A 21,292-nucleotide genomic window follows, 5' to 3' on the forward strand; every position below is an offset into this window, starting at 1 on the left:
AGCCCAGCAACTACCAATATTTACAAGCAACTTTACAGAAAAAAACAAGCCCAAAGTCGCTTATAATAAGCAGACATGGCAACACTGGAACTATAAAGAAACAAAGCATAAAAATAGAAACAAATTAAAGATGGCTCCGACTGACTGTCTACATCTACCACCATGACTTGGCATTCTTTTAAGTCTGAGATAACCCTCCTATTAATTTGTCACAATTATAATGATGATGCCTTTATATAAACATGACACATGCACTTAGACGTGTTTTATCTGCATTGATGTCGGGGCTGTTGCCTTCACACATTCATTTCCCGCCCTTTTAGTCTGTCAGTACAGGATGTGGACTCACCACCTGTATGGAAGAACAAACTTATGGCTGTGTTGTTGTGCACAACCTGCAGGAAACAGCTTTGATTTGAACTCATAATCAGTGGTGGAAAGTTACTAACTATACATGTACTCAAGTACTGTACTTAAGTATACGATTTTTAGGTACAATTTACTTTACTGGAGTAGGCTATTTCCAATTTTCAATACTTGTACTGAAAATATTGTACTTTTTACTCTGCTACAATTATTTGAAAACTTTAGTTACAAATGACTTTGCAGATATACATTATTAAATTATAAAACATACATTGACCACTTTAGCCCTATTTTATACAGGCTATTTTCAAACATTTTAGTACTGAAGGTACTTTAAATATGTTATATATTTTGATGCCAATACTTTTGTACTTTTAATCAAGTAACATTTTGAACACAGGCCTTTTATTTTATGGTATTGCTACTAATATCTGAGTACTTCTAGCACCACTGCTCATAATTCATATAAGCCATGCTGCTCCTGTCTGTCTGTGTCTGTGTGTCATACAATAGGGTCTGTTGTCTGTCTACCTCATAGAGTTAAAAATAAGGTCTACCTGCACCTTTATTTAAAGTGCTTTGGTGGGGGAGGGGGACATGACCTGAGCTGGCCACGTTCAACCTGTGTGCCCCCTTGTGGTCAAAAATAGGCGTTTCACTCAACATTGGGATCCATGAAGAGTGTGGACAGTAACAAAGTACATTTACTGGAGTACTGTACTTTTAGAGGACAGTAGCTAGTATGTGAGTAAAGGAAAGGACAGTGCTGTATATTTGTGTGTGTGTGTGTGTGTGTGTGTGTGTGTGTGTGTGTGTGTGTGTGTGTGTGTGTGTGTGTGTGTGTGTGTGTGTGTGTGTGTGTGTGTGTGTGTGTGTGTGTGTGTGTATATATTTTATTTTTTTTACATTTTGATGCCAATACTTTTGTACAAATTTACTCAAGTACTGTACTTAAATACGCTTTAGAGGTATTTTTCTTACTTTACTGGAGTATTTCAAATGTTCAGTACTTTTACTTTTACTACTCCACTACATCTCAGAGGCAAATATTGTACTTTTTACTCCACTACAATTAGATTTTAGTAAGTACATTTTGATGCCAATACTTTTGTATGTAAAGTAAATTTAGAATTCTGGACTTTTTCTTGTAACAGAGTAATTCTACTTTGCAGTTTGCAGTGTTCATACTTTTATTTAAGTAAAAAATCTGAGTATTTTTTTTACCACTACTGGTGAATACAACCCTAATGTATTATGTTCAAAGTAATCCTGGAAATGGATGCAGGGGCTGTGAATGTCAGTTTTTTTAGGACGATGTGATCTTTTGTTAGGATGTTTGGGTCTAATTGTTTGGATTCTTGGGTAGAATCAGTTGGATTGAGGTGATTGGAAGGTAACCAGAAGAGTGAGTACCTGAGTCTCTGTCGGTTCGTGCCGCGTTTCGAGCTTGTAGATCTGCTACTTTTGATACTTTTGTGTGACAAAAGATATATATATATATATATATATATATATATATATATATATATATATATATATATATATATATATATATATAATGTATATCTATACAGCATTCGGAGATTGTGGAATTGTTTTTTGGCTGCGTAAGACTACATTGCCTGAGATGCTATTAAACAATAACAAGTGGTTGTATGGAGACATCTAGTACAGCTTTATTTCAAATTAGATTTCTTTTATAGACATATACCCTTTCTCCAAAAAAAAAAGACAAATCAAGTAATTCTGAATAGGTGACATAATGTTGTTGATGATCAGAATTTGAATAAACCAATAATGTAAGTTTATTTAGAATTACTCAAATATGGAGGTGCAAGGCATGAATAGAATTATGTTTACCTGTACAAGCAAATTTAGATCAGTAGCCTATCTCCCTAAATCCAAGTTTGAGGTATTATATTTAGGATAATAATACAAATATTTAGACGGTAAAATTAAACTACTTGGATCTAATGAGCAAGGAAGGATTACATTTTCACAGTTTTTTATAGGCCAGAATAGGGATGCTATAGGGTTCATGTGGTTAAAGTTGGTTTGATATTTCCATCACAAATGTATACCAAGCTGGTAGTTGGCTCTATACAAGAACATAACACCATCCAGTGTAGGAATAAAGCTACCATATACTGTATACAAAGACCTCAACATCTCATTAGGCTGGCTCACACACCTCATTTTGTTTCCTAACACACACACACTTACCAGGCATCAGTGTAGATTGACAGCAAATTTTCATTTAGTTTTAGTCATAGTCTTTTGAATAACATTCCATTTAGTTTTAGTCATATTTTAGTCATCTGAAATGTTTTAGATTTTGTCTAGTTTTAGTCGACTAAATATACTAAGATTATAGTCGACTAAATCTACAGTTGATTTAGTCGACTAAAATGTATTTTGGTGGTGCCTTGATGGCGTCGTAATGCCTGATTTTACACTTGTTTGCATGCTGAAAATAGCCTATCTACAACGCGTTGTGAGCTTGTAGATCTGCTATTTTCAGAGCGCAACACCCGAGCGCAACCAAACATAAAATGACTTGTCTTTTAGTTGATCTCTTCTCCGCTAGTCCCTCACTAACATTTTAGTCTAGTTTTTATTTGTTGCCGAAATTGTCAACATATTTAGTCTTAGTTTTAGTCGTCATAGCTTAGTTTTTATTTAGTTTTCGTCAGTGAAAAAAGGTAGTCGATGAACATTTTTCGTCATAGTCTTAGTTGACGAAATCAACACTGCCAGGCATTCCCAATCTTGTGGTCAGGGTGCTTCCGTGATATCCTGAAATATATATATATTTTTTACGTTACACTTTTTACTTTACTTTACATTGACTTTACACCACTGGTATTCACATACAGCTTAAAGAGATGGAAATATACTCTCTGTCGGGTGGAAACCTCATATTATGTCCAAAACTGTTACTTTTCACGATTCAAATTCAATACTATCTGCTACTTTTTTTCTTAATTTGAATCATGAAAAGTAACAGTTTTGGAGATATGTGGTTTCCACGCGACAGAGACGATATAATACATTATAGACTTACTACGTCTTGCTTATACTTGTTGACACCTGCTAATAAAAAGCCACCAATGTAACATTGTGTGAATGACAAAATCAGATAACGTTAGGTAAATAATTGCAAATATATTTAATATGAAAAAGAATTAAACAATTGGCAAAAGGATGGTTATTTTCAACATATGATATATAATATATATATGCTATTTACTGTATACTTGGCTAAATACAAGTGGATTAAGATAAAACTGTATAGTTGTGGGGCAAATGTTTTTTTAGAAAGCATAGAATATGGTAGAAGTAGGCAGATATAAGAACATAAAAACTGAAATGAAACAAAACAAAACAAAACAAAACATGGGTGACAAATAAGAAACATTTGCCCCAGGTATTCCATGCTGCAATGGCCAGACATATCACAAGGCACAGTCGTGACAAGGTCAAAGTCAAATTTGACATCGAAGGCATTTCGTTTATAACGTCCTTTTGCTTCAGGACTGGGAGGACAGGGTGACAGAAGAACCGTCTTAAGGCGCATGGGGTGGAAAGAGTTCTACAGTCTCCTATACTCAAAGTAGAAGTACTGTTGTTAACCTGATTTGAACGTAACACAATTACAAAGACTGCTTGTCGTGTTGAAATCTACTTAAGAAATCTACTAAAATAGCTCTTTTTGGAGTCTACTCCGAGTTGCAGTTACTTTAGCTACATTATGGTCACAGAGAAAGGGCCAATGTGGCATTCCTGACCGTAACCAATTCGCAATATGAATATGATCTAACCCAGGATTCAATAAAACCAAAAACATGAGGGACATTTTCTTAATTCTCACTTCTTTGTATGACAAATAGTGAAAATAGACAGATTTGCTCCTTGTGCTTGATTATGGGGAAGGACAAGGCAGCTGATCTTCAAGCTCACAGACAAGCTTGGAGACTAGGATTCCCCCCCCAGCAAATCAAACCCTGGACCTATACTGTAGTCCCTCTCCAATTCACTGATGTTCTCCAAAGCGGTGACCAACGTTTCTATAAGAGGAAAAGCTTCTCAAAGATTGTCTTACGAGGGAAATGAGGTTCTAAGCGAACACAATAGAATCTTCCTCCTGACTGGAGAATGAAACTGGAGGCTACCCTGTTAATAACTCCCTAACAATAGGACATTTCTCATAGCTTTATAAGATTCAAGTCATCGTGCCAATCAATAGGCTCTATGCACAGCAGCCATATTGTGAAGAAATTCACAGGTGTTGCCAATGATACTAATGAAGGCTCTCTTCCATTCTGGTCAAACAGAGTCAGGGTGCTGTTATTGTGCATATTGGCTCACTGGAAACACTCTGCTACACCAGTGGGTCTAAAATTGGGGTCCAGGGACCCTCATGGTTTCTTGAGGGGGTTCCAAATGTCCCCTTACGGGTGTGTAACTCTGAGAGTGTACAAATGGAACCAAATGTGGTTCCATTTGTACACTCTCAGAGTTATGGGGGTTGTGGAAATTAATAGGTCTGAGAAGTACTGTGCTACACTAAATGGAACAGAGCCTTCATTAGAATCATTGGTAACACCTGTGAAGGAAGTGATAATATGGCTGCTGTGCATAGAGCCTATTCCTCCTCACACACATTTCTGTGTTGTCACTGCTGTTGCGTTCTTACTGGCTCACACCTGCCAGCGTCAGGAGCATCATTATTTGTGGGATGCTCACAAAGCATAATTGTGGATGTTCACATCATTATCACTATTAGTTAGCATTATAGTTATCATTCTTAGAGTGGGAAGGCCCTTCGTTTATAATTCGTTGCACGACACTGCTGCTTGACAACAAAGAACAGAATCTACACTACAAGCTAACAGTGTGTCGCGAAGCGGAGTATACATTGAGCTTCAATATTGTTGGGTCATTATGCCATTGGTCAATCTTAAAACAAAATAACAAACAAAGAAACAAAGAAACAAACAAAGTTTTTAAGGCCACCAATCTCCTGAGTTTCACGATGTCGTTGTTGTTTTTCTTTTTTTCAGATCGATCGCAGCCTTGTATGTTCCAGCTGCTTTACAAGCTAGAAGATCATAAGCACAGGTGTAGGATTATAATGTTTTTATATGGCTCAGTGTGGATACATAAAAAAAATACCAAATAATTATTATTTAGGATATAAAGAGGGCATCAACAGGAAAACAAACAGGATGCAGTCGGTGGTGGAAAGTACTAAAGTACAATTTTGACGCATTGTTGGTAGATCTGGTATTTTCAAAAGATTTTTATACACTTTGTACATTTGAAACCTGTGAAATGGGACATTCTGCATAATGAGTATGCAGAATGGTATAGTACAGGTACTTTTGGTACATTAAGTATATTTTGATGCCAATGCTTTTGTACAAAATGTTGAAAACTAACTAACTAGGACTTCTACTTGTAACAGAGTATCTCTACGTTGCAGTATTGATACTTTTACTCAAGCAAAAGAATGTGAGTACTTTTTTCCACCGCTGACTGCAGATAGGGATGTGCAATAATAACATTACTGATGCTGATTCCAAGTAGTGCACTATAATATCGTCCAATATCGATTGAACTGTACTGATCCAATCCATTGCATCTGAACAATAGTGAAGCGTATTGATAAAGACTATATTGGTTTGGGGCCATTTTATATTAAAAGCTGCAATCCATAACTTTTATTTAGCGAATGAAACATTATTTCGACCAATCTGTATGGTACAGCAGTGGTCATCAAACCTTTTTTTGAATGTCAAGGACCCCCATCTGAAAATAATGTTGTGCCAGGGACCCCCCCATACAAGATTTGTACACATAAAAAATATTTTCAAGATAAAAAGAAAAGCAGATCTACAAGTTCACATCAATGTGACGCGTATTAGATCTTATTAGATCGGCCATTTCCACAATTTTTAAACATTCTTGAAAGTAAATATGGCCTATTGGCCATAGTACATTACTTATTTTTGATTTATTGGCACCGGTCAGTGTCAATTTTCAGACCTATGTTCCAACGTTAATCGCAAATTATTTTGTGACGACAATTAATTGCCAACTGAAATATCATGATCGTGACAGCCTATTAATCCCGGGTATGACATAAAAGTTAGCGATTGCAGCTCTTTAATGATTTGCCCTAAAATCCCCTTTCTCCTTTTGAGAGATGAATTATGCACGCTTTGTTGTTTTTGACATGTTGTTGCTATGGGATACACCAGCGATCAGCATCACTTTTGTGTCATGGTATAATTCTTTCCTTTAAAAAACGTGAAAAATGACGTTTAATTGTGACACCGATAAATAGGAACGTAAAGTATACTTCGTTAGTTCCATTGATTCAAGCCGGTGTACACAATCGATTGATTGATTGATCATTAAAATAAAACATGCTCTGAATATCTCGATAGCGTTCGCGGCCTGCCCAACCGTCTGTCCACTTAACACGACAGTTTTAACAGTTTAACAGTTAAGTGGTCAGATGGGTGGGCAGCCGTGAACGCTTTTGAGCTATTCAACTGGGGGGCCTTGATCCAGAAAAAAAAGGTTAGGAACCGCTGGGCATAATAGTGCATACAACAATGTTAAAAGCGTAATGCCGTTTAGTTGTTTTTTTGGATAGGAAAGCACACACCTTGCTTGGTAACACATTCTGTACACGTCCGAGGAGGAGACACAGCGATGTCTGGAAAAGCTGAAACAAATTGTAAAGTCCAGAAAAAACGCTTTTGTTTTGTACACATCTTCCTATTGCTCTGTGGGAGCCAGCTGAGCGCATCGATTCAACAGACATGCACACATACACAACAACACAACTTAACCATGTCAACGCATTAATATAGACAAAATACGAATGATACAAATATAAGATTTACAAATTGCATTTATACTGTACATTGATGCAAGTCCTACATACGGGTTTTATTCCAAAAATGAAAGTATAGGTATCCATTTTGAAAAAAGAAAGAAAAAAATATGCTGTCATCTACTGTGACACTGGCGTGTGACAATAGATGGACCTTAAAAAAAGAGAGACGTCGACTTCAGTAATATTCCGTGGTGAGCAATCCTTTTGTTACGAGAGCAGATGTTCCATTTTTCAAATGGCAGATGGTTCATTTTGGAATGAAACTCATATATAATGACTTTGATTTAAAAAAAGAAAAAAAAAAGAAAAAAAAAGATTATATTTTCTTTATTATGCATTTTATGCGTTTAAGTCCAAGAAATGAACCCCCCTGGCTTACAAACCAGGGGGAAAAATTAATATGGATTGCCCCATTAAAGCATATTCCTTTGGTTTATTTATGGAGAAATTCCACCAAAAAATCTCTTTCGCTGGCTCATGTTCAAAAAAATCCTGATAAATGCACTTGTGGATTTATACTTCATTATCGCTGGAGGCAGACAGGCCGCTGCTTGGCATTATAGTACAATAACGTGGACAACATTGATAATATGAGACAAAAAGCAATGTAAAAAATATGTTGATAGTCACATGGGGACAAGTATAGAAGTCCATGGGTAAAAGCGCCGCTTGTGGGCTAAAATGTGAAAGTTCCTTCCTCTTTGTCCTCAGTTTCTCCCTCTCAGGGATGAAAACCAAACCATGCGGCTGGCTGCCATCTTTAGAAGTTGCAGCTTTGGGTTTGCTCTGAAAAGTACACGTTTCCGTCCACTAGGGGGGGTAAGGAGAATAATCCGTTGTTTTCAGCAGGGAGGCTCGGGACCTGACGATGAGAAGAAGAAACGATGGTTATATTACTAAAATCGTTGATGTCGGGCAGAAACCTCTTATCTCCATATTCCATAACTTTTTGTGTGTTTCTCCCCTGTAAATTAACACCCTACTTGATACTAGCCTACAGCGTCACACAAAAGCATCAAAAGTAGCAGATCTGCAAGCTCGAACGTTTTGAGCTTGCATGCTATCTAGATCTGCTATTTTCAAACATTTTAGTACTTTTACTTCTGGTACTTTAAGTATATTTTGATGCCAATACTTTTGTACTTTTACTCAAGTAACATTTTGAACACAGGCCTTTTACTTGTAACAGAGTATTTTCATATTGTGGTATTGCTACTTTTAATTAAGTAAAATATCTGAGTACTTCTTCCACCACTGGTCATCAGTGAGTGAGTGAGTAGACATCCAATAATGAGCATTAGTGAGGAGGAGTGGACCAGTTCCACGAAAACAAGGCTGGAAAATGGTTGAAGTGCTCCTTTTTTTCTTCTTTTAACAGTATGCATCCTCCCGTTGATGTCATAACGTCTTGGGAGATTCGACTTGTATTTATTCTGCACATAATCCCACTCAAATCCCCCAAAACTATTTAAACCACCCAGCCACTCGGCTCATTTGCCTTAACCCATTAAGACCGGGAACGCATCTATGTCATTTTTAGATTTCTTTGGCTATTCAAAAATAGCAGATCTACAAGCTCGGAGCTTGTAGATCTGCTATTTTTGAAAAATCTTGAACATTTGTGCAAATCTTTGAATATATATATTTTTTTAAATGGAACATTTTTTACTCAAATCTTTGGTCCTGGCCCCCTTGAACAACATATTTTGAGATGGGGATCCGCGGCCAAAATATATATATATATTTTGGGGGTCGTTGACATGAAAAAGTTTTGTTCCAGGGACCCCCAGAAGCAAAGATTTTTTGCTAAAAATGTGGTTTAAAAATATATATATATTCAAATATTTGCACAAATGTTCATGACAAATATATTTTTTGCAGATCTACAAGCTCATAGCGCTGCACTCGGTGCCGCGCTATGAGCTTGTGTATCTGCTATTTTTGAATAGCCAAAGTATACAATTATTGTTATATAGGCTATAGCAAAACATCTAAAATGACACAGATGCGTTCCCGGTCTTAATGGGTTAAGAAGTAATTAGATTTAATCGACCTGAATTTGTCCTTAACGGTGATGTCATCATGCATGGGGCTACACTTATTGCAGCGTTATACAGCTCAGTGAAATTACAGGGGAAGGGGAAATAAATAAATAAATAAATAGCCATCCGCATGGCCCCAGCCTCGCTGTGGGATTACGCTAGGTCTCACATTACTACTGAGCAGGCTTTAGGAATTCAGCTCAAAACAACAGCCCTTACAACCAAAACACATAATGAAACACAGACCGAGAGAGAGAGAGAAAGAGAGAGAGAGAGAGACAGAGAGAGAGAGAGACAGAGAGAGAGAGAGACAGAGAGGGAGGGAGGGAGAGAGAGAGAGAGAGAGAGGGAGAGAGGGAGAGAGACAGAGAGACAGAGAGAGAGAGTGCACATTTCTCTTTGGCTAGTGGTGGAAGAAGTACACAGATCGTTTTTTTTACGACCTGAGGCTGATTGAAAAAAAAATTCTAAATCCTAACACTTTTTTGAAAATAATGTAAAAAATATTTTTTCACGATTTTTCAAAAATAGCAGATCTACAAGCTCATAGCGCGGCACTCGGTGCCGCGCTATGAACTTGTATATCTGCTATTTTTGAATAGCCAAAGAAATCTAAAGTGACACAGATGCGTTCCAGGTCTCAATGGGTTAAGTAAAAGGTAGCAATACCACCATTCATATAAATAAAGAAAAAGCCTGTATGAAAAGTTTTTACAAGATACATCAAAATCTTTCGAAAATAGTCCAAGCTACAATTTTCCAATAGATAGGGCTTGGTTATGTATTTACAAAGTCACTTGTAACTAAAGTTTACAAATAATAATTGTAGTGGAGTAAAAAGGATACAAAAGGCAGTGGAGTTCAACTATAAAGTATCAGAAAATAGAAATATTCTGTCGGGTGGAAACCTCATATGTTCAAAACATTGATTTACAGAAAAACACAAAAACTTGGAATATTAACGCCCTACTTGATCACAATACACCGTGACACTCTCGTATGGTTAAGTAGGGCATTAATTTATGAGACATAAAAAGTTTAAACTTTGTTGATACAAGGCCCGACAGCGACTTTAATTTATTAGTTTACTTGTATCAGAGCCCAAAGTACAAAAGTCACAAGCAAAGAGAGACAATGCTTTGTTCCAGATTTAGCTCCTAGCAAACTTCCAGGTCCCCCGGGCAGGTGTGCACAGAATACATAAATCACAGAGCAATTTGTCATCTACCGCTAATCCACAAACAACCTATTGACAGAAATGCATGCAGGCAAGCACGCACGTGAGCGAGCACGCACGCACGCACGCACACACACACACACACACACACACACACACACACACACACACACACACACACACACACACACACACACACACACACACACACACACACACACACACACACACACACACACACTCCACTGGAATAAATACAAAGCCAAATTCAAATAATAAAAAATATTTCCTAGGCTAAAATCCAAAGTCATAAAAGCAGGTCATCAAAACGTCAAATGAATGAACGAATGCATGATGAATGCAGGGTGCAATGCGTACCTGCGTCTGGTCATTGCACTCCAGGTATCGCTGCATGGCGAGGAGGTCCTCCGGGGAGGACAGGTTGTTGGGGGTGAGGAGCGGGTGAGACGGCGGGCTGACGGTGGCGTTCTCCTGGACGATGGCGGACGTGCCCACCATGGGCTCAGTGCGGCCCCACTGGAAGTAGCAGGAGCCCTGGGGCGGGCTCTGGTCCAAGGCGCCGTCGCTGCCCCCGCCGCCCCCCTGCTGGCACAGAGACATGGAGGGAGCCGACGCACTGCCGTCTACCGCGCCACCGCCACCCGGGAGCGAGCGCTTGTCGAACATGCAGCTGCTGGGCGGAGCCTGCTGGCCCAGGGCCAGGCCCAGGCCTCGCTGCTGCTGCTGCTGCGTGTGGTTCAGTCCGTTCATATTCTGCGGCCAGGGGCCGTACGGGGGGAGTCTCTGGCCCTCTCGGGTCGTTTGGCCGGGGCAGGGCGGCGGCTGCAGCAGCTTGTGTCCGTTCTGCACGGCGCCAGTCGGGGACGACAGCAGCTGCTTCTGCTGCTGACTGTGCAGCCACTGCTGAACCCTGTGGTTGTTCTGCTGCGCTGCTGCTGCCGCTTGAAATGGGGCGGCGCCTTGCAGGCAGGCCGCAGGAAAGGGATTGGGAACGCCGCGTTGTTGTTGTTGTTGTTGCGCGCCGGAGCCGACGGCGAGGGGCGAGGGGAAGTCACTACTGCAGGGAATGAGGGACGGCAACGTGTCCACTACCACGGCGCCGCTGGGTGCTACATTGTTCGGGTGCTGAACAGAGCTGTGCAGCAGCGGGCCGTTCTGCTGGCACTGCTGCTGGAAGGCCTGGTTCTGGTGGTTGGACTGCATGTGGCCCACGTGGCTGAGCGGTGCCTGCCCGCAGGACCGGAACCGGTCCGAGCCGTTGTTGCTGATATTCCCCACCGCGACCGCGGGGAGGGCGAGCTCCGGGAGCTCGATCGACGGGCTGAATATGTCCGGGAGCTGCAGCGGCTGGAGGGACGGTGGGGGGCTGCTGCCGGCGTCAGTCAGGGGGAGGGGGCCGTAATGGGAGAGTTTCTGGGTGACGCTGAACGCTTGACCGCCGGGTTCCGACAAGCTCTGCCCCGCCACGGCCGCCGCCATACCCACCACCGCCCCGCCGTTTGTGCCCTGCTGCAGCTGCTGGGGCTGCTGGACGTAGAGGCCGTTCGCCGGCACGCCGCGCGGTTGGCCGAAACCGGCCCTCTGAAACAACTGCGGGTCGCACTGCCTCGCGGGCGGAACCGGGACCGGGACGGCGGGCACAGGCACAGGGATCATCGTCATGTTGAACCGCTCTCGGCGGTTGTTGACCGCCGCGAAGCAGCTGTTCTGGCCGTCGTCCAGGCCGGCCTCGCCGGTGTCCTTGAACAACACGTTGTCCATGTAGTTCAGGATGTCGTTGGTGAGGATGCTGTCCAGCTCCGACTTGGTGTTGTCCTGGCTGGCCTTCTGCAGGGCGTTCTCCCACTCCATCAGCTCGGCGGGGTCCACGTCCAGCCCCTGAAGGGCCTGGCACAGCTCGCCGTCCTCCACCATCTTCTCCAGGGCGTCCATCATGGCCGCCATGGACGGCTCGCTCTCCTCCTTCACCTGCACCAGGCTGCTGGTGAGCCCGGCCTCTCCCTCCTGCCAAGAGTTGCTGGCCACGTTGACCAGCGCCCGGCTGTCCATGAACACCTGGTCTATGGGCAGCGGAGGCTCCACGGGCTGAGTGGAGAGAACAAGAAGTTATATTACAGTTAAATCCACGGCCCAGTCCATCGAAGCGTTTAAATCCTTACTTAAGGCAGCACTATGTACATTTTTGTAATGAATAAAATGTTATTTTGAAATCAATTAAATCCCGACAGGGTGATTATTCATCAACGTGGAGCGGAGGTGCATAGTCACCCTAAAGGGATTTTTTTTTTCTCAACAATGACCAGCTACCCGTCAATTATCCCGCTTATTACACAGCTACTTCATAAATTAATTAATAAGTTGACCCAAAAGCAACAAAACAAAGTGTTTCCTTGCTTATGGTAATAAAAGCATTCCATAAGTGTTGGGCTGGGCGGACACGGTCTCCTCGGAAAACAAGGAAGTGTAGTGGATCAAATGGAATACATTTTTGGTTACTGTATTGTCTATTTCTCACTTCAAATGTTTTCAAAAACATTCTTGAGAGCAACGTTTAGTTGTAAATGACATGGTGTGTTTGTTTACATTTACTGTCATGTTGGAAACAGCATAAACTCAAGCAGCACAGCACAGGTTGATATGAGCAGGTGCTCTGAGTCTTTGATTAGACAGCTGGTCTGTTATTGAGCTCATTGGTCATTATCCATAAATAACACACCGCTGAATTCAGTGATTGACCATTCAGAATCAAGCATTCAACTAAGCCGTGTAATAAGACAATATAACTTATACAATTGTGGTGGTTGTATTTTGATAAATTATGTTTTAGTTGTATTGTTCCTGCTGTTCTACATAATGCCAACCAGGTGAAGAAATCACCTGGTTTTTATATGAACTATATTTCACTGAAGTGCCAATGGCAGGGTCTGTGAAACTTTGGAATGTCACACTGATAGCCTATTTTGGCTGTGTGCGAAACACATGCGACAATACGACAATAGGCTCTATGCACAGCAGCCATATTGTAAGACATTCACAGGTGTTCCCAATGATACTAATGAAGGCTCTGTTCCATTCTGGTCAAACAGAGCATGTTGCATGTTGGCTCACTGGAAACACACTGCTACACAGTAGCACAGTAAACACTGCTACAGTGGGTCTAAAATTGCCCCTTACGGATGTGTAACTCTGAGAGTGTACAAATGGATTGGTTCCATTTGTACACTCTCAGAGTTATGGGGGTCGTGGAAATTGAAAAATCTGATAACCACTGTGATACACTAAATTATGGAACAGAGCCTTCATTAGTATCATTGGTAACACCTGTGAAGGAAATTATAATATGGCTGCTGTGCATAGAGCCTATAACCAACCTGTGAGTAGACGGCCTCTTCCTGGTTGAGGAAGCAGTCCAGCAGGGACTTGGGTATGCTGGGCATGTTGAGCTTCAGGCCGGGGGGCGTGGGCGAGGGCGTGGGCGGTCCGCCCGGACCGCTGGGACCATCAGGACCACCAGGACCACCAGGACCGTCAGGACCACCCTGGAACTGGGTGACGTCCAGGTTGGGGCCCGTCTCGTACAGCAGGGCCTCCCCCGTGGTGAAGTTGAACGGCAGCTGCAGCCTCCTCTGGCGAAGGTGCTCCTCTCCCTCGGCGTTACTGCCAAAAGGGAAAATGGCGCCACAGGGTCAATGTACTGTACCTGAGCCCTAAAGCTGTCACTGTACCGTACCTCTACCCAGAACCAATGCACTTAAGAAAACAGTAATGTACAGAGCCATTGCATACTGGAATGGGCTCCCCCCATGTTTGACTCTTAACTAGAAATAAATTTGGTTTCATAAAGAAACTTAAAGGGATAGTTCACCCCCAAAATTACTTTTTTTCCTATTGATTACTCACCCCACGGAGCCCTGAATCCATGGAGATTTTGTTTTCGTCGCATTCCTAAGCCAATAATTTTATGACCGGCAGTGTCTCCGGTAGGAGACTCAAAAAGTCTCCATTGAGTCTCCGTTGGTCATCAAATTATTGGCTTAGAAAAGCGACAAAAACAAAAAAGATCTCCATGAATTCAAGGCTTCATGGGGTGTGTAATTGATTGAAAATAAGTATTGTTTTTTTTGGTGAACTATCCCTTTAAGGAAGCAATAATCAGAAAGATATAGTACCTTAATTGAAAGGACAACCCCTTGAGATGTATCTCGTTTTCGAGGGGGTCCTTAAAGCAAATTAGATTAGATTTATTCTTGTTTATTCTGCCCGACGACAGCGACGACATGCGGTATACAGGAGCAACTTACACTAGAGCTCTCTGGCGCGCGATGATGAAGTCAGGCCTCCCTCCTTTGAAGACCACCTTGGCGTTGGCCTGCACCCACACCCAGCCTCCTGTCTTGGACAGCAGTCTGAACACCGTCAGCCCACTGTCTCCCGTCTTTATCACTGCCAGGGGAAAAGGAAAAGTCATTTTACACTTTAGAGTGGGTCCAGGGGGTCCCCAGCAAAATGTCTTAATACAGCATCACAATAAATTAACCTTTTATACTTTGGGTATTCAAAAATAACAGATATACGAGCTTGTAGATCTGCTATTTTTGAAAAATCGTGAACATTGGTGCAAACCTTTGAATATATCTATTTTCTAAGCGAACATTTGTAACTCAAATCTTTGCTTCTGGGGGTCCCTGGAACAAGATATTTGAGATGGGGGTCCACAGCCAAATACATACCATTTTGGGGGTCGTTGACATGAAAAGTTTGAGAACCACCACTTTAGATACGTTGTAGTGAAGATATTATTGTTATCTTATCTTATATTATATTATATTCCATAGAGCTAGTTTATGGGGGAGGTGAGATTGTAAGGCCCAATATCGATAGTATGGAGTTGAGATTATGAAGTGATCTCAATGCCTCCTGAGTTCTTCTTTGGCAGTTAACTATGCTTGGTATCGAAGATATCGTGATATATGATTAACTGACATATGATAACTGAGACTACTTGTCTTCTGAGAATATTTGTCTTCTGCGGTAGAAATGTGATGCATTCCTGAGAATATACGTCTATTCTGATTCTATCTCTAGTTTGGCTGACTTATAACTATAGAGATGTGACGTCATGCTGGTTCCATTTGTACACTTTCAGAGTTAAATTAACACTGATGATACTACAGCAGGGGTCTTCAACAGGAGGTCCGGGACCCCCAGGGGGTCCTCAGAGTTACTACAGGGGGTCCGCCAAATCTTTATGAGATGTGATTTATTTTTTTACCGTAACCACTTGAACACTAGCATCCCTTTTCTGAGGAGAACTTTTGCCAAAAAATAGCCGATCTACAAGCTCACAATGCCTCGCGCTGCGAGGCGTTGTGAGCTTGTAGATCGGCTATTTTTTGGCAAAGAGGTGTTTGGTGTAGAGGGAAAAAAGAGCAGACCAAGTAAACAAAAACAGTTAAATCTGAAACACACTTTTTATACAATATAGAGGGGGTCCCTGCTTCATCTCTCTCTCAGCTAGGGGATCCTTGGCCTGAAAACGTTGAAGACCCCTGTACTACAGTGATTGGGGGTCCCAGAGATCAAAAATGGTATCAAATGGGTGTCCGTGGGCCTAATGCATATCAAACTGGGGGTTCCTTGAAATTAAAATGACTGCTATAGCCGTAAAAACCTTCTCTTAGATGGGCGTCCCTGGCATATCTTTTCAAATGGGGGTCCGCAGGCTAATATATGTCAGTTTGGGGGTCCTTGACATGAAAAGGTTTGCACACTACAAATCCCGAACCCATGAGCCTATGAACTCACAGGTGAAATGGCGTGTCAAAAGGTGTGTCAACGTACTGCGAATGTGGTTGTCAGCGCAGTACATCATGTCTGCAGCATGGATGAACTGGTAGCCGGAGCCCCTCATGCACAGCTCGATCTCGGAGTAACCCAGGACCACCTTCCCCCTGGAAAAGACAAGAGACACACAAAACAACAGGTTAGCCTTTTTTAGCACAGCGTTTTTTCATCTTGTAAAGTTGCAGCCTGAAGCACAGATGTGCCATTTTCAAAGAAATGCCATATCTACAACAGTAGCGGACTTAACTGTAGGCAAGGTTAGGCGACCGACTGGGGCCTCAAGAGTTAGGGGGCCTCATGAAAAAAAAAATCGAATCAATTTCTGTAGGCCTACCTTTAGCTTTTTAATGGATCCCATGTTAGTAAAGCCTGATAGAAGTATCAAACTCCCAAAATGCACCAGAATACTGGAAATTACATCTATTCTGTTAAAAAAAAATCTGGGGAGGGGGGCCTCATACTACCGTTCGCCTGGGGCCTCCAGATCCTTAAGTCCGCCCCTGATCTACAAGCTCACAACGTGTCGCATTGCGTTGTGGACAGCGCTGTGTCCTTAAATAAACCCTATACTGAAGTTGACCAGATTCCAAAGGGACATAGGCCTACTGTACTAGGCCCCCACCTGTTTTCACTCTACACTTAATATCTTGCATTGTTGTGACACATTATGTGCTTGTAGATTGTGTATTTTTTCCCCCCAGATTGTTCAGCCCAGAGAATAAGGACAGTAGGGTTCAACTGGTTAATAGCTCAGTCCCCAGTCCAGAGTCTATTAGGATTCACCAACAGATGGCGTTTGGAGTCACAGCGTTTTGAAAACAGGTTCCTCAGCTTGGCAAGAATGTGTGCATGTCCTGCACATGGATAACTACCTCTATTAAACACTCTCAGTTGCAGATGAAACGTTATATTTGCTTATCACTTCTATCTAGGAGATATTTCTGTTTTATGGAAATGTTATATAAGCTATAATTAGGTCTTGACCGTAGATGCTAAGTATCTTATTTAGACTTGGTCTGATGTTTACCTGGTTACTTTGTAGCATTAAATAATTTTCTTTGACCTCTATTTACTTGACCGTTTGTTGACTAAGGTTCATGTAATTTGTATGGTTGTTCTGGATAAGACTGCCCGTGAAATTTGATATTTTTTTATTTTTCTTATTTTCTTGTATCAACGAATCAACACAAATATGTACTCTTATGATTTTATTTTATAATCGACTAAAAAGATTAGTCTGATTAACCACTTAACCATGTATTATTACTTTGTTGTACAATGGTAGTACAAATTCATTAAATTGCGAAAATAGCCAATCGACAAGCTCACAACGTGTCACATCGCGACGCATTGTGAGCTTGTAGATCTGCTATTTTCACTTGATAATAATTAAATTGTTAATTAGTCGTAATCGAGGCAAACGTTTGAAATAATGGTGATTATTGATTTGAAGTCACATTAGCAGCTACAGCTACAAGCTGCAAGCTTGTAGATCGGCTATTTTCCAAGTGTAAATTCAGCCATTACAACGCCATCAAGGCCTGCCAAAATACATTTTAGTCGACAGAATCAACCATAGATTTAATCAACTAAAATCTTATAATATTTAGTCAACTAAAACTAGACTAAAAGTAAAACTTTTCAGATGACTAACATATGACTACAACTAAATGGAATTTCATTCAAAAGACTATGACAAAAAATAAATACAAATTTGCTGTCAAAATCAACACTTAATAACATCACATCATCACCTGTTGTCGATGCCCATGGGTGTGAAGTCCAGCTTGTGCTTGGTCTGGAAGATGAGCGTTTTGGTCCGGATCTCCAGGATGGAGGGAGGCTGGACGGGCATGGCCACGGTGAAGAAGGACAGCTGCGGCTGGATGCGCGTCCCGTCCTCGCTCACCACGCTCTGACCATGGAGGTACTTCAGCCGACCTTGAAACTTCAGGGCCTGGTGGTATAGGACAGGGAGTCAACATATTGATAAGTCAACAAAACAAAAAAAACTGCATTTACTAGGCCTGTCCCCGACTAAGGATTTCGTCAAATCTGATTGGCCAATAGTTGCCTATAGTCGACTAATAGTCGACTAATGCAACACCCTCCCCAAAAAAAGAAAAATATTTGACTGAGATTGGCAGTCGAATCAGTCTGATTTCGGCTGCCAATCTCTCAGTCGAATCATGCAAAAAAAGATGTTATGCAATAGAGGAACATTCCATTTGGGCTGTAGGGGTGCTTAATGTCTGATTTAACATAATACTTGCTTGGTTTCTCCCTGTATACTATTTTTGGCAAACTATTAGTTAATTAATATAACAAACTAGGCCAATCTCTCAGTCGAATAATAAAAAAAAAAAGAGATCGTCAGTCGACTCAGACACTCCTCGACTGATTAGTCGACTATTCAAATAATCGAGGTCAGGCCTAGCTGATACAACACTGATGATAGTGCTGTCAAAAAAGTCTATGACGCTATCTATGAAATCTATGAAATGTTTAATCTGCAACACAATTTTATACAGTATGTAGTGGGGTATCCCTGCTTCATCTCTCTCTCTCTCTCTCTCTCTCTCTCTCTCTCTCTCTCTCTCTCTCTCTCTCTCTCTCTCTCTCTCTCTCTCTCTCTCTCGGATAAGGGGTCCTTGGCCTGAAAAACATTGAAGACCCCTGGTATAGTCTATTACTGTATGTGTATGCATGGATTGAAGCAAAAATAAAATCTCAAATTTTGTTAGGCCAAATCCTAATATGCGATTTGTGAAACAGCGTGAAAGGAGGAGGATAAACAATCAGCACAATATGTAGAATTATAATGTTTTGTTAGCCATACATCCAACCAGTTGAAGAAATTGCAGATTGATGCTAAAGTTGGCCATTCCAGCGAAAACGAAACGCCAAAACCTTTGCTTTTATGAAATTATATCTGAGATCATTAGGATTTTCTAGAAGATTGAACATGGATTCTATTGCTAGTTTGACGACTTCAAATACTCTTTAATCTTAAAATAACAAATAACCGAAAATAGGCTATCTACTACAGCTTGTAAGCGAGTTGCATGGCATGTAACTGAAATCAAATCAAATGACTGAAATCTTACCAGGAAGCCAGAGGAGTTGTCCAGGAGACAGCGGAAGCGACAGACAAAGCTCCTCTCCAGGAAAGAGGAGTTCTCCGGGGGCAGACGGTCGGGGTCATAGTTCACCGTGTCACTGCTACCTGGCAGAGCTGACGAAAAACGAAAATAAATTATTTAAAAAAAGATTGCATTAAAACTTTTCGCCAAAAAAAAGAAGAAGAAGGAACTGTCAATTGTTGTTTCTCAACATCGAGTGTGCACATAATGGAACCAAATGGACCCGGAAGCGACCATTTCTACACTCTGCATCTTTGATTGATTGTAGTGTTGATTTTGACAGAAATGTTTGATTTAGTTTTAGACATAGTCTCTTGAATAAAATTCCATTTAGCTTTAGTCATATTTTAGTCATCTGAAATGTTTCAGTATTAGTCTAGTTTTAGTCGACTAAATATCATAAGATTATAGTCGACTAAATCTACAGTTGATTTAATCGACTAAAATGTATTTTGGCGGTGCCTTGATGGCTGATTTTACACTTGGTTGCTTGCTGAAAATAGCCGATCTACAAGCTCACAACGCATCACAATTTTCATAGCGCAACACCCGAGCGCAACTAAACATAAAAATGACTTGTCTCACTAACATTTTAGTCTGGTTTTTATTTGTTGACGAAATTGCCAATTTGTTTAGTCTTAGTTTTAGTCATCGTAGCTTAGTTTTTATTCAGTTTTCGTCAGTAAAAAAAGGTAGTTGACAAACATTTTTCGTCATAGTTTTAGTCGACGAAATCAACACTGATTGATTGAATACTCTTATTAACACGTTTGTTAACCACTTAAACCCTATATGGTTGACTGGGGTCCCTCAGGGCTTTATACTAGTGTCTTTTCTGTTTTCTGTTATTGTGGGCAAAGTTGCATTGTGAGCTTGTCACAACGTCTGCGAAAGCTTTCCCCTCGATGTGGATGCTGGGGTTTAGGTGGTTAACAATCTCAGGTCCTTATATCTTCTCCGTCCTAGCTCCTCTATCCTCACTCATACAAGGGTTATGTAAAGAAGGAAGGGACATCTATATGAAGGTAGATATCGTTGCTGTCCGGCAGAAACCAGTTAACTCCGCTTTTGCATTTTTTTCCCATAAATCAGTGCTATTGAACACCCTTTACGTCTGTGTGTTGATTGAAAAAATATTGAACCAATGAAAGGTATTACAAAGTGCTTCTGACAAAACCAGCTAACTCCATTGGATCCTCAAACTTTCTGCTAAACCAGCTAAGTCCAAAGGGGGGTGGAGTTAGCTGGTTTTGCTGACTCTAGGCTCGACCCCCTTTTGACCTCTAACCTCATTGTGAGCTTGGAGGTCCATTTAGCTGTACTTATCAATGATGAACAAAACCTCCTATCTCCACTTTTTGTTTTGTTTTTGTCATTTCCTGAAAAATGGAACATCTTGGAGTTAGCTGGTTGCTGCCGGACAGCAGAGATATGCTGCAAAATTCAAGACCGTGTAGATTTGAGATGAAGATTTGAGCACTCGAAAAATGTGATCTGCTGTTGAAATTGTGTGTGTGGTTGTAAACATCTTACCATCTCCACCTGGCTCCTGGTTGAAGGGTTTGGGGTTAGGGTTAGAGTGTGTAGTTGTGGGTTAGAGTGTGTGGTTGTGTAAACATCTTACCATCTGAACCTGGCTCCTGGATGAAGGGTTTGGGGTTGAGGGCGAAGTGGAGCTGTTGTCTGAACAGAACCCTGTCGTCTGTGTGGATCAGCTCATACACACTCTGGTGGATCACGTCTGACTGCAGGGGGGGAACACATACATACGTTCATAGTGTAGTTAGAC

The 21,292-nt window shown here is 41.3% G+C and overlaps 1 protein-coding gene across 1 annotated transcript in view; it reads right to left on the reverse strand.

Annotated features, from left to right (window-relative positions):
* Positions 1 to 6,683: 6,683 nt before the first annotated feature.
* Positions 6,684 to 21,292, reverse strand: part of LOC311064883 (aryl hydrocarbon receptor-like) — a 103,254-nt gene continuing 88,645 nt past the window's right edge. The window contains exons 5-12 of the mRNA XM_084084906.1: positions 21,128 to 21,248; positions 19,468 to 19,595; positions 18,115 to 18,317; positions 16,358 to 16,467; positions 14,818 to 14,959; positions 13,888 to 14,173; positions 10,874 to 12,601; positions 6,684 to 8,138 (exon numbers count right to left, since the gene is read on the reverse strand). Of these exons, the coding sequence (XP_083941032.1) occupies positions 8,037 to 8,138; positions 10,874 to 12,601; positions 13,888 to 14,173; positions 14,818 to 14,959; positions 16,358 to 16,467; positions 18,115 to 18,317; positions 19,468 to 19,595; positions 21,128 to 21,248 (2,820 nt within the window). The 3' untranslated portion in view covers positions 6,684 to 8,036. The remainder of the gene's footprint in view (positions 8,139 to 10,873; positions 12,602 to 13,887; positions 14,174 to 14,817; positions 14,960 to 16,357; positions 16,468 to 18,114; positions 18,318 to 19,467; positions 19,596 to 21,127; positions 21,249 to 21,292) is intronic.

Source organism: Gymnoscopelus microlampas (assembly GCF_963454915.1).
Source record: "Gymnoscopelus microlampas genome assembly, chromosome: 17".
Classification (NCBI taxonomy): domain Eukaryota; kingdom Metazoa; phylum Chordata; class Actinopteri; order Myctophiformes; family Myctophidae; genus Gymnoscopelus; species Gymnoscopelus microlampas.